At 51.1% G+C, this 13,921-nt stretch overlaps 1 protein-coding gene across 6 annotated transcripts in view; it reads right to left on the reverse strand.

The window, feature by feature from the left end:
* ILDR2 (immunoglobulin like domain containing receptor 2) overlaps positions 1–13,921 on the reverse strand; it is an 878,816-nt gene that overhangs the window by 518,266 nt on the left and 346,629 nt on the right. For all 6 annotated transcript variants that reach the window (XR_014967628.1, XM_085621104.1, XM_085621106.1 and 3 more), the window contains exon 2: positions 13,128–13,448. Coding sequence is in view for 5 of the 6 variants with exons in the window: in XM_085621104.1 (XP_085477230.1) it covers positions 13,128–13,448 (321 nt within the window). In the remaining variant the exon portion in view is untranslated. The remainder of the gene's footprint in view (positions 1–13,127; positions 13,449–13,921) is intronic.

Consider the following 13,921-nt stretch of genomic DNA (forward strand, 5'->3'; position numbering starts at 1 on the left):
CAAGCTCATCCTTGATCTTCCTGCTGAGGGAGGCATAATTGGCCGTAACCATCTCCGGCAATGTAGGCGCCAGCAGGATCCCCAGGTACGGCACCGTGGACGAGGACCACTGCATGGGGAAGAGCCGCTGAAGATCCCTCCTGGTATCCGCAGCCAGGGACACGTCTAACGCCATCGACTTGCTCATATTCATTTTGAAGCCGGCCACCCCCGCAAAGGCGTCCAGTTCCCGGAGGCAAGCAGGCAGCGACCTCCTAGGGTCGTCCAAGGTCAACAGGACATGATCCGCGTAGAGACTGACGGTGTGGACGTACTGGCCCATCCGGACCCCGACAGCATCCGGATTATTACGAATCCTCTGAGCAAACGGCTCCATGTAGAGGGCAAACAAGAGCGGCGAAAGAGGGCAGCCCTGCCGCGTGCCGCGCTCGATGGCGAAGCCACCGGAGCTACACCCGTTGACCCGCACCGACGCTGAAGGATGCTTATAGCAGTTAAATACCATGGTGCGGAACTTATCGCCGATCCCCAATTTCTTGAGGACCAGCTCAAGATACGGCCAGTGGACTCTGTCGAAGGCCTTCTCCGCATCGACGGACAGCAACATCCGTTCCCCCGAGATCCTTGAGGCCTTCTCCAGAACATGCGTCACCCGCTTGGTGTTGTCAACCGTCTGTCTGCCGGGCACAAAACCAGCCTGGTCCGCCTCCACCAGACCGGGGAGGTGTGGACTCAGCCTGGACGCGAGAATCCCCGTGTACAACTTGAGGTCGACATTTAAAAGCGAGATGGGTCGGTACGAGCCGCAGAGGGCCCGGTCCTTCCCAGGTTTCGGGATTACCGCGACCGTCGCCCTCAGGAGATCCGGAGGGATGGCTCCCGGTTCGGAGAAAGAGTTAAATAGCCGAGTAAGGACAGGGGCCACGACCGTGCAAAAAGTCTTGTAAAATAGCGACGTGTACCCGTCCGGGCCCGGGGCCTTGCCATGTTTCAGCCGCGCGATAGCTGAAATCACTTCCTCAACATGAATGTCCCGCTCCAGGTGGTCCGCCTGAGCCGGATCCATTACCGGGAGGGTCACCGACTCCAAATAGCCGTCGGCATCCCGTGGCGAGGAGGGCTCCTCAGCATACAGCGCCTCGTAGAAGCCGCGGAAAGATTCCGCTACCTCCGCGTCCCCGGAGACAACCCCCCCGTCCGTGCCCACCAATTCTTTCACAACGCTACGCTGTTGCGCGACCCGGAGCCGGTGTGCTAGGAGCTTGCCACATCTGTCCCCCCCAGTGTAGTAGGCATGTTTCAAGCGTAGGGCGGCATACTCCGCCCTGTCAAGATCCAGAGCCGACAGGAGCTTCCTCGCTGCCTTCAACTGCCTCCACACCCTCGGCGCCCCCGTGCGGCGGTGGACCTGCTCAAGCTCCCGGACCTGAGCTGTCAGTTTATCCCTCTTCAGTTGCCGCTCCTTATTTTCAGCTGCAGAGATAGAGATAAATTCCCCCCGGAGGACTGCCTTCAATGCCGCCCACTGTGTCGCCTGCGAGGTGTCAGTGTTGCTATTGTGGGTGAGATAGTCCTGTATGACCTCCCCGATGCGTTGCACCACCGACTTCTTGTGTAGAAGGGTATCCCGGAGGCGCCACACCCCCCGAGAGGGGGAGGCCGCCGGCCACTGGAAAACGCCGGTGACTGGGGAGTGGTCAGACAGGGTCAGGACCCCGATGTCCGCCGCCGTGGCAGCGGCATGCATCGGTCCACTCACCAGGAGGTAGTCCAGCCGTGAGTAGGTTCGGTGTGCGTGCGAGAAATAAGAGTAGTCCCTATCCGTGGGGTGCATGGAGCGCCAGAGGTCGTGCAAGTCCATTTCCGCAATCCGGGCCCTCCCAGCCTGGGACAGTTCCCCCGTCTGCGGGAAGCGCTGCGCCGATCTGTCCATCACAGAATCGAAGACAATGTTAAGGTCCCCCCCCAAGATAATGTGGCGGTCGGGGGAAGCAGTGACATCCACCAGCGCGGAGTCTAGGAAGCGCTCTTGGTGATCATTTGGGCTATAAACGGAGCCGACCGTAAATGCTATGCCTCCCAGGCGCATGCGATACGCAAGGAGCCTCCCCTTCTGTTCAGCACACTTATGCAAAACCTCCCCCCGAAAGGAGCTCGCTAGGAGAATGGCTACCCCCGCCGTCTTGTTCGCTGCCGAGGAAAAGAACTGGGTAGGGAACTTAGCAGAACGCATCCTATGGCAATCTCGGGGCAATAAGTGTGTCTCCTGCAAAAGGCAAATGTCCGCCTGCGTCCCCTCCAGCAACGATAGGATCGCTCTGCGCTTCACCGGGTTATTCAGACCCTGAACACTAAGGGTCACTACCTTTAGGCCCGGCATTCCTCGCGGGGATCGGGAGCGCCATGCAATGGGCAGGGAATCAGCGGGTGGGGCGCGCGGGGCCGCCGCGCAGGACAAGCCAAAACAAAGCGGGCATAGACAACATCGGACGGGACCTTCCCAACCCCAAAACAACCCCCTCCCCCACCCCAAACACAACCCTGGCAACTAGCCACCCACAAACTCAAACACCCCATTGTCTCAGTCAAGCCCCAAGACGGGCAAGTCCGTAGAAAGGAACGAAGTGGACGTTCAGCCACTCACCTCCATCCGCTCCCCCCCAACCCCCCCGCCCCGCACCAAGCATGTAAAGAAGCTAAAGACATCTCCCCCCGGAGTGTGTGTTAGGCCGTCAAGGCCACGCCAGAGGAGCCGGTCGAGTCCCCGGCCGCCGCCCTCAGAGCGTCGGCCATGTCCGCCCTGATGGTAGGGGAGTCCGGACGCCCCACGCTGGCCGCTGAGCGCCGCCTCGTTGACCTCCGCCGGTTCCGTCTCTCCGAGGACCTCCACGACGGCGTAGCTCCTTCTTCCTCCGCCGCCGTGAGCCCCAGGACACCACAAATGTCTTGCAAGGAGCGTAGCTGGTGTAACACCCCATTCCACCGAAAAATCAGGCGGAAGGGGTGACCCCAAGAGTACGGCGTCTCGTGTTCGCGCAAAAAGTCAGTGGCAATCCTAAAGGACCTGCGTTTCTGCAGCGTGATGGCGGAGAGGTCCTGGTAAAGCGCCACCGGCCGATCCCGGAAAGTCAGGGGCTGTTTCCTGCGGGCCTCAGCCATGATGCGTTCCTTCAGTGGAAAGTCGGGCAGGAAGGCCAGAATGTCCGGTGGAGGTGCCGATGACTGGCGCTGCCGGCCGACCCTATGCGCCCTATCAATGCTGATGGGAAAGTCCGCAGCTTCCCCCAGGATCTCCCGGTAGCCCCTCAGATCGGACCCCTCATCCGCAGTCGGCACACCACGCACTCGGATGTTGTTCCTCCGAGATCTGTTCTCAAGGTCCTCAGAGTGGGCCTGGAGCTCCACACACTGCTCCCGGAGGCGGAGACCGTCCTGCTGTAGGTGGACTATCTCCTCCGCTCGATGTTGGCCCTCCGTCTCCACCGCTTCAACACGTTCGCCAAGGCCCTCCACCTCCCTGCGCACTTCTCGGACCTCGCTGGCCACCTCCCGCTTCAGTGTCTGGAAGTCCTCCCTGAGGGAGCTAAACAGTTCCTCCATAAAGGCCCTCGTGACGGGTGGCTCCCCCCCAGTCACATCCGCCGGAGCCCGGGAGGACCCCGGCGAGGGCTGCGTCCTGTCCCGCAATTGCTGGGCCCTGCCAAGCATGTCCGGCAGGGTACGGTCCCCTTTCTTCGGGCCGCCTCTTCCAGACATCGCTAGCTCCGCAGTCGAGCACAGATCCAGGCGCCCCAGGGGTGCTCAGCCGCCGGCAAGCACTCGACGTGGGTATCCCCCACGAGCGAAGTCGCTGCGTCACAGGTGACAAAATGGCGGCCCAGTCCAGTCACCGTCAGCCGCGGGAGCCCGTGCGAGACAGCCAAGGGGGCCGCAGTGGGGGGGTCTCATCAGCACATCCCTCCGAGAGTCAGCCCAGCAGCAGCGGGGGCACCTGCATCCAGCAGCCAGGACTCCGGCGAAGGCTGCCACCACTGCTCCTTCGGGGACAAAATGGCGGCAGGGCGGAGCAGGCCAAAATGACCAGGCCCGACGACACCCCCGGGGCCCCTGAAGCACCCCACAGTCAATTAAGTTCCACCACCGGCCCCAGTCCGTCACGCACAGGGGCCCAGATGGTCCAACCCCGTCAGGGAGTCCGCTGTACCTCGGCTAGGGGTTAGGGGCCCCCGCAGTGCGAGGTGTCGCCGTCACAAGTCTGAGTGCCGGGGCGCCCGTCCCAAGCCTTCCGCACCGTCGGGTCCTCTCCCGCAAGGCTCCTTCAATCTCCGTCGAGCGGCGGGCCAGACCCCCTCCAAATCGCAACTTTCAGCACCAGGCCCAACCGAGGTGTCCGGACAGCACTCCAATGCGCTCCGCCCCTCGGGCTCGCCGTCGTCCCTTGAACTCGATCGAACTTTTGGGGGGGTTCCCCCGAGGCGATCCGAACCAAAACAGCACCAATATGCACCCCTGATGCTCCGCCACTCTCCTCTCCCGCGCTGAGCCTCAGCAGGGGGAGAAAAGCGTAAGAAAAGGGCTCAAGCTTGGCCGGGCCGGAGGAGCTACGGGAGGAAGCGTCCGCTCACCCCGCCATCTTGGCACGCCCCCTCTCAGTTCAGTTTTGATCCAGGAATTGCTCCACCGACTCTGCATTTTCAGGAAACCCCATGAATCTGAGGTTGTTGCTCCGGATCTACCCTTCCACATCTTCCATCCTAGTCTCAATTTGGGGGAAAAGGTCCAAGAGAGAACTCACCATGAGCTTTATCTCCGTAACAATTGTGATTTTGTAGTGCCTGCACTGATTGTTCCGTTGCCAGTGTCTGTTCGCTCACTTTGCGGAGCTCTGTGCAGATAAGGATGACCTCTTTTGTGACAGAATCTATTTTGTGCTCAAGTCCCAGCCGCGATTGTTCGATGACAGCCAGTATCTGTGCACATGTGGCATAGATGGGTTGCATAGCCCCTATCTCCCACCACCTGTTTGCTCCTTGCCTCTCCAGCATACTGGTCAATTTATGTCTGCTGAACTGTCCGTGGGTTGCCCATGATCCCGCCACCTGTGTCCTCAGCAGTGATGGAGGAACAATGCCCTGAACAGTAGTCTGTGAATATCAGTCTTGAGTCAGGGTTTTCATCCCGGTCAGGGTAAGCAAAAAGACAAATGAGTAGAGCAACCCCGGAGCACAACCGTAGCCATCCGCCATTCACCTCAGCGCTCACTCAACATCATGGGCCACCTACTCCATGGCAAAACCCACCCAGCAAACCAGACAAGCTGCCTCCTTACTCAGCATCTCCAACACCACCAATGGCCCATAAATGGCCGACCCACACAAGTCAAGATTTATGGGCCCGGTGCAGCCCCAGAGGTTATTAGCACTAGGAGGGACCCACTCATCCAAAGCCAGGCCCATCACCTGCAAATACGTTTGCCTCTCTCATGAAGGCGGCGAACAGCCACGCTCCTCAGACCTTCGATGTTCTGGGCCCAGCAGGGCAGCCAAGAGGGCCTAGTCTCTTCCACCGCCCACAGACAGGCCTCCTCAGTCCACCTGTCCCAACCGCTGCGACCACGATCTCTGCAGGCCAGGTCAGCACAGCACTCCTGGTCTACAGGAAAGGCAAAGACCCCAGGGGTTGCTGCTTAGCAGTCCACGCCCACCTCCACAACTGGGGGCCACTGCTCACGGCTCTCTGACGCTCTATCCAGTGCACAAATATGCCCTGCAGCCACACCTCATTCATCTACAGGCAGCTTGCACCAGGCCCGAGCCAGTGCTGCACTCGCGCCCGCCATCTTGCTCTCAGGCCTCCACTCCAATCCAGTCGGCAGCTCTGGTCCCTGCAACAGCCTTCAGAGAGCCTTCCCATCTCCAGGCAACACAGTACATTAAGCGATCAGGGGAGAAAGAATCCCCTCTTATATGCCCCCATGAGCCAGGAGGTTGTAGGATGTTGTAGGACATTGGTTAAGGCTGGCGGAGCTCAGTTTTACTACGTGCTGCCAGCCATTTTAGCAGACCATGCCCCCGTGGCCTGGACTGTTGGGGATATGGTGGCAGCACCAAGGGAACCTTGCCAAGTAGCATGCCATAACCCAGAAGGTTTTTTACATATCAGCGTTTAATTGTAGTCACACCATGGAAAAGCACAGTCTCTTCTTAAGCATAACAACATGGACCTTGGTTTTATTATTGACATAACAAACACCTTCATAGTCATTGAATTGTCCTGGCTTAAGGACTCTTTAGGAACTGATCTTGCCATCGCTCTCCCTCAGATTCCGAGACTGATCGCCATGATCACCCCATGGGCAGGGTGGTATGGTGGCAGTCATAAGTCCAGACTTTCTTAAAGCTATCTGCCTCACCCTTTCTCCATCTTCTTGCAGAAGAAGTGTTTGCCATCAACTTTCCACAGAAACCCATCTCCACCATTCTTCTGATTGTTCCTTACAGACTGCTTGGTCCTTTCTTAACTTTGGAGAAAAAATAGCTTGCTTGCTAGCTCCATTACCTCTCAAGACCACTAAATCCAAATAGGTATTCTACTTGGAAATTTTAATATCTGGTTGAATCCCCCCTCTAGGTCAGAGATAAGCTTAAAGTATACCATCCCAGAAAAAGAATACCAACATCTCCTTCAGATTGGCAAAAGAAATCATATCAGCCTATAATCCCTGTTGCAAAACTGCACCTGCTCTTCTTCCATTACCACCCAAGTGATTCCCAATATGGCTAAGGAAGCGGCTGAGACAGCCTTCTACAGAACCACCGTTTATTCATCACACAGTTTCTGGAATGTCCCATTCCTGTTCTCCCACAACAGAATTGAAGGCATTCGCTAGGCTTTTACCACTACTCTTCCTTCTAGCTCCACTCTAGATAGTAATGAGTCCCTGCTATTGACAGCCATTGACTAGCTTCTCACCACCAGAGGGAAAAGTCATGATGAGCATTAAATCAGGACCACTGCCCCAGATTAATCTTTGCAGAGTGGTTGCAGTGATCGTACCGACATGCGGCACTCACTAGCATCTGTGTCGGTACCTTCATCTGTTAAGTAGAGGATTGTTGCCCATCAGCTGAAAAAACGTCAATGCTAAAATCTACTCCAATTCCAGACCAATGTCCTTCTTCCCTCTGCAGAAAAGTCATCTAGAAAAGAACTTTGCCAGGTTCCAGAACCTTCTACCAGCCAAGACTCAACCCAGTCAGGATTTCATCCATTTCAACATGGAGAACATCTCACAGCTGCGTGGATGACGAGAGAATGCCCAAAAAGCTGAAGGCAGTGGTGTCTCCCTGATCCACTTGGATCTCATGCCAGCCTGTGATTCTGTGGAACGACACATATAGCTAAGGAGACGTCAACGTAAAAGGGCAGGTGGCAGACCCAAATAGCTAATTATAGTAAAAACGCAAGGAGGGAGTTGAAAACTAAGCTGAATCAGCTTTGTTGCACCTGGGAGAACCATGGTTACACTTAAGTGGCCTGGCATTCCTTATGTACCATCAATATCCATGTATCCAGTTGGCTATTCTATTATTAAAGAGAGAGAGAGCGACCTACCTATACTTGCTGCATCTTGTCCCCATTGTCAGATCATGAAGACCTGCATCATCGAGTGTTGTCCTTCAGCCAAGGTTGTCCAGGCCTGGTAAGTCTTTTCAACCCCACACCTTTGCCACAACTGCAGTTCACCCGTACCAACATTCAAGAACAGTTAAGTGATTTGCTCTTGTAGATATAAAGTCTGGGTCACAACAGTAGTACGTAGGCCCATGTGTTCACCAGTGCAAGCCCTGGTTATATCACAGGAGCAAAGATCTAAGTCTTGAGTTCAGCTCCAACTTCACATCTGAGTTACAAGTCACTGGGAAAATGGAGGCCCATAAGGAGTCCACAAGGGGGCCTTCTGGACTCATCCTGACCCCGGTGGTCTCCTAATATCAAGATAACATCTAAGAGGGAGATTTCCATGACTCTGGTGGCAGTAGTGTGGACTTTCCCAGCGTCTCTTTGCTGACCTCATCTGTACTACATGGATTAGAACTTCCTCCTGTACTGGAGGGATCTCGTGAAATTAAACCCTCTAAGCTGAGGGAGATTTAGCGGTCCCATTTGCGTATTGCCCAGCCCCTTCTGCAGCCCCTAAGTCATTTTGTTTTTTAAACTGTGCTTTGTATTTCTACAGGCAAGTATCTGTTGGGATATACATTTGCAAATTCTCTGTTGGATACCATTTCAAAAAAATCACCAAGGGAATTCCTAGTGGTTGGTATGTCTCCCGATGGTCTAATTACTGTCCTACTAGGTAATAGTACTCTCCTGTAGAACACCTTCCAAACATCCTATGAGAATAATCAATCCCAGCAATATATAGTTTGCCACTGTTTACCTAGATACTCCCCGTAGGGAATATACACATCCCGCTACGTACATGTCGGAGGATTATGGGGTGGAGATGGGAGAATCTGCACACCACAGACACTCTGAGCCTCCTCTGTGGGGGACTTTGTGGTCAGGTCCAAGGCTTTTTTTTAGGATAAACGTGGATTTTCATCACTTACAACTTAGACCTTCGATTCCGCTGATGACCATCCTGTTTACCAACATGCCTGGCCTGTGCAAGCCGTAAGGGTCTGAAGAACGGATCCCCAGGGAACTGGACATTCAGTTGGCTTCCCCTTTACCAGTCAGTGCTCTGAAACCTCTATAGACCCCAATAAAATAAATAAACCAACAGTGGTACTTGTGGGCCATCACTGTCGAGTCTTCAGAATAGGGTTAGTTCCTGTGCCCAGAAGGCCAGTGTATTCGTATAATTATTGAAAAGCTCCCTTACTTCTCAGTCCCCATGGCTCCACTAAAGATGAACTCCAAGCACCCTTAATTGGACAAAGTGCTTCCACCTGGTGTTTAGTACGTCCAGGAATTACGTAACAATTCCCTCCGTACTCCGCGCCAAAAGAACCCCAAACACCAAATCAATGTGCCAGCACTGCTTTATTCTGGAAATTGATAGACGTGTGTGTGGGTACTTTATACCAAGCCAGAATCACAACACGTTGATAACCCTAACCTTTATCCAGACTCTAACTCCATTATCTAACTCTCCCTCTATTCTTAAAACTACCCAACCCACAATAACTGTAACCCAAACCCATCCTCTTACCCACATACCTGAACCACTTATGTCTAACCACAACTGTCCCAATTAACTGTCCTCTCTTCTGAGGTTTTGTCTACAATTAGGCTTGCCTTCTGACAATATTGTCATGTTAAAAGGACATTCCACCCCATGTTACCCTGACACCTGCTCCCTGGGGCAAGCATATCTGACTCTGGACTGCTCCACCGGCTGAAATAAAAATAAAGCAAGTACACCATTGTAGTTCGAATTATCTGGGGCCGAAAAGCCTGAATAAAAAGACCATGAGATCCATATTTAAGGATGGGAGGGAGGGAGCATGTTATGTTACACATGTAGTACATGGATTACTGTTCATGTAACATTCTTCTAAAAAGTCAAGCAATGTGATTTTATTGTTTCATAAATGTATAATAATAGCACAGTGCAGAATAGCAAAGCTGTCCGTCAGCAGCAGTAAAAAGCTGCAAAGTCTGTATTCATAAATGTGGGAAAACGAGTGGAAACACTGCCCACGAGTTCTTCCCCATTTCACCCCAGTCACCAGTCTGCTCTGTTACCATAGCAGACATTTACAGAGACACTTACCACTCGACACGCTCACTGCACCAGTGGTAAACTGGATATATAGTGACTGCGTTGTACATTTCTACTAAGGTCCACTCCCTCAGCCGCAATTACATTGTTAAGGTAAACTTTAAACGTGCTACACAACTACATCAACCACACTATTGAACCCTACAACATCATCAACCTTTTTTTATAGTAACGTGAACTTAATCAAATTATTTGATACTTAATTACTTTATTTAATTAACCCAATGCTAACTGTCATTTTAAGCCTAGTCCTAAAATACATTACATTATAATTACTATGCAGAAGGTAACCCTTACTGGGCATACATAATAAATATATTGTTAATTCAGGGGAAAGTCCCAGATTACCTTAAAATAGAGGATGTCACACTATTAGTGAAGATGATTTGCAGAATTTCTGCACAGTCTCAAACATATCCTTTTTTGCAAAAGTTCCAGAAAGTTGTGTGGCAACACAGCATAAGCAATATAGAACAGACAACAACCTGTTTGATTAATGCCAATATGGCTCAGAGAAGGACACTGTACACAATCAGCTATCCTACACGGTAAACAATCTTTTTCCCCGCAGGGAATCACAACGCAGTCGCTACATTACTCCGCAAGTCGGAACAACGACTTGCGGGGTGGGGGGGGAGGTGTTGGATTTAAAATCCAACACCTTCCCTATTGTCTGCACAGACTGGAGTTGGAATAGTAAATGTTTCGACTTGCGGAGTAATGGTATGCGGAATCACAACGCTGTCGTTGTAACGACCGCATTGCGATTCCCTGCGGGGAAAAAGACTGCGGGATAACAACGTACATTCATCCTACACATAATAGATGATGCCCTGCATATCCCAGACTCTGGTTATTTGTGCCTTCTAATGCTCCTGGATCTATCTGCGGCATCTGACCCAGTAGACTACGCTACACCCCTAAATACACCAAGACACAGAAAGGGCAAAGAAGGCATTATACTGAATTATTGGTTGAACTGAGCCGTAAGGCTTCATCTTATCTCTAACATTTTTCAGCTTATACATTGAACCTTTGGCAGCATCACTCAATCATTCAAATATGGTTGTATTTTCATTATTATTATTATTATTGTTTTGTAAAGCGTGCAGCTACCCATAATGGGTTTCCAGGTGCTATGCGTCCACATGGTACTTTATCGGAGAATGATAGGATAGTTTGTTCAAAGAGTACCTTTTACATGGATAATACTCAACGCCACACAAAATATTTACCCCAAACAACATCCTACCACAAACAGTCAAACAAATACAAGCATGTTAACACCCTTTTACCCGACGCCTCCCTTTGCATCTCTAATGAGATGCAATGTGGGCGTCACTGGACAGTACAGCCTTGCAAATATCACTGATGTGCACATCGCGATATTTACAAGGCTGCCCCAGCATTTTAGCAGACGTCATTTTTTGGAGAAAACAGCTGTTTTCTCCAAATACTAACGTCTGCTAAAATGCAGACTTAGCTATACTTACCATTGGGGGTGGATTATGCTGATACGACCACAGGGTCGTATCAGCAAGGTTATCGCTGGTTTTCCATGGAACATCGCTGGAAAACCAGCGATGTTCCATGGAAAACATCGCTATCGCTGGGAAATTATCGCCATTGCGCTATGCGTTGTTAATACAACGTTAGCATGGCGATACATTTCTGCGATAAAAATGTTCTCGCTAAGAGCGGCCAGCGATAATTATCGCTGCTGCTTGTTAATATGCCCCAGAGAGCTTCCAGACCCTTGTTTTGGTTTGGACCCAGCTATACACATCTACTAATAAATGAATAAACCTTAACCAAAATTTGAAGCTGAGTCTAAACCTAACTCTTAATTAGTCTATAGTAAATTAAGCAAAATTAAATCATTAACTGTAACCGTTAATTAAAATTAAAGTAAAATTAAATAAGTAATCCTAACTGTAACTCTTATTTAATTTAAATTAGTGACAGATAAACTATTACACGTACATATGGGGTACAGTTCCTAAGAAAAGCAGTGCCGGTATGGTCTACTGCATGACAAGAAAGAAACAAAGCCAGCATGATTACAGCTGACCCGCTCTCCACACTGGTGAACAGTACCGTGGTCCCAGACAGCGATGAGCTTCTTATTTGTCTTCCCTCTTCTTTTTTTTCTCTCCTTCTCCCTGTAGGTTCGACGCTTGGGACACGAATAATACGTGTTTCCCTCCTGCTGAGATGGGATTATAGGATATTCCCCTTTTTATCCTGAATCCCAATTTTCCATTATTTTCTTCTTTCTCACCAAGGTCCTGACGATGCGCTAAGGATCCATTAGGGACCACGGGCAGCGCGAAACATGTTCACCACCCTTTCCACACCCTCTCTCTCACTTTAACCTTCACACACGGGTTGAGAGCAGTGGGATTTTTTTGACATCATCCTCCCCTACTCACCACGGTGTGATTTATGCACTAGTCCCCGTTAGATTTTACTCAGACCCTACGGACCCACTAATAAATTGTTGTGTTACCAAAGGATCTTTTTAGCTTCACCACCACACTTACCCTCCCCACACACCCGCATGCACAACTACGGCTACTCCAAAAAGATCTCCGACAGAGAGCCCCCTTGAAGGGCCCGTGAGGGACTGCAGCGCCACCCCCACGAGGAGCTTCGCCCTATGATGATGCTTTGCACCCGCAAGGGTGTGTGAGGGCACTTTAAGTACCGACCCAGGAGTATCTGGTCTACATCACACCTTTACCTACGAACCTCATTCTCTCACTTTGTTTCTTTCTTGTCATGCAGTAGACCATACCGGCACTGCTTTTCTTAGGAACTGTACCCCATATGTACGTGTATTTACCCTTGGAGCATTGGTACAGGACCTACTCTTCATTTACGCTCCGTGTCCCTCCTTCTTAGTGTGTTTACAGATAAACTATTACTCCTTAAATTAAATTGAACTACGTCAAAATTAAACGAAATGCTGTTGTATTTACCTAACTCAGTAGAGCGGCACCATCTGCAGTTGTAATTCCAATGTAGAAGCATTGACGCAGTGAGCCATCAATGTAGCAAGATTTAGGTGGTGGAAGCACACCAGTGTGTCATGCCTCAGTACATCTAGCCTGGCAGATGTCAGCAAACACAGACAATCCAGAATCCTTCATGTTGGAAATGCAAGACTTATCTTGGATGGCCTCTTTTTACGTCTGTATGCCAGAACCAACTTTAGGGTTTATCAACTGGGTTCTTCTACACCATGTCTGGTCACCATAATCCTAGCATATTTGTCACAAAATACTCATATTTACAACTGATCACCCTTTGAAGTACAAATGCATCATTTTACCATGATCTATGGTGATGTCTCTCTCCCGATAGAACTCTCCCAGGGTGACCGCAGGACCCTGCTTGGACGCTACGATGCGGACAGTCCGGGCGTTATCCACGCAGTCCGAGTAGGGATCCCAGCCAAGGTTCTGCTTGTTGGGGTCTGGGGGCAAGCCCAGAGCTTCATTCATGCGGTCCTGGCAGTAGGATTTGTACTTCCACTGCACCACCGCGGACTGGCGGGAAGATGTGGAGTACTGGCAGCGCAGCACGGTGGAGTCGAAGAGCATGGCAACCTTCTTCTTCTCAGGCATGGTCACTTGCAAGCCTTCCACAGCAGCTGGGAACAGACCAACAGGTTCACAGTCAGTACACTTTGTTTTCAGTAAAATACATCGCTTGCAGGGGAGGCAGGATCACAATACTTTACACTAGGTCTTAACAGCAGCAGTTTGATCATAAAAATCGAATTAAAAACAAAAATTGAGCGGGGTGATCAATTTTCCACAACTTCTAAAATGATATTGCCACAGTCGTACATGTCATCGCAATCTCTTCAAACATGGATCCCTCAAATCTCCCGGAGATCTTTGCCGAACCGAAAATATCAAAAAATGCTCATTTTTGTTAGCCCTCATTCCCACTTCTCTCATTAATGCCTTTTTCAGGGAGAAAGGAGGAAGCCATGCCGGCAATCTGGAGGCACCGGTGGCATCCCCCCAAACAAAACCATTCCCTGTCCAACAACGGCCCCATAACCATGCCCATAATAACTCTAGGAAATTGCAAGCACCTCCCAATTCCAGACACTCA

The sequence above is a fragment of the Triturus cristatus genome, chromosome 8, assembly GCF_964204655.1.
Source record: "Triturus cristatus chromosome 8, aTriCri1.1, whole genome shotgun sequence".
Lineage (NCBI taxonomy): Eukaryota > Metazoa > Chordata > Amphibia > Caudata > Salamandridae > Triturus > Triturus cristatus.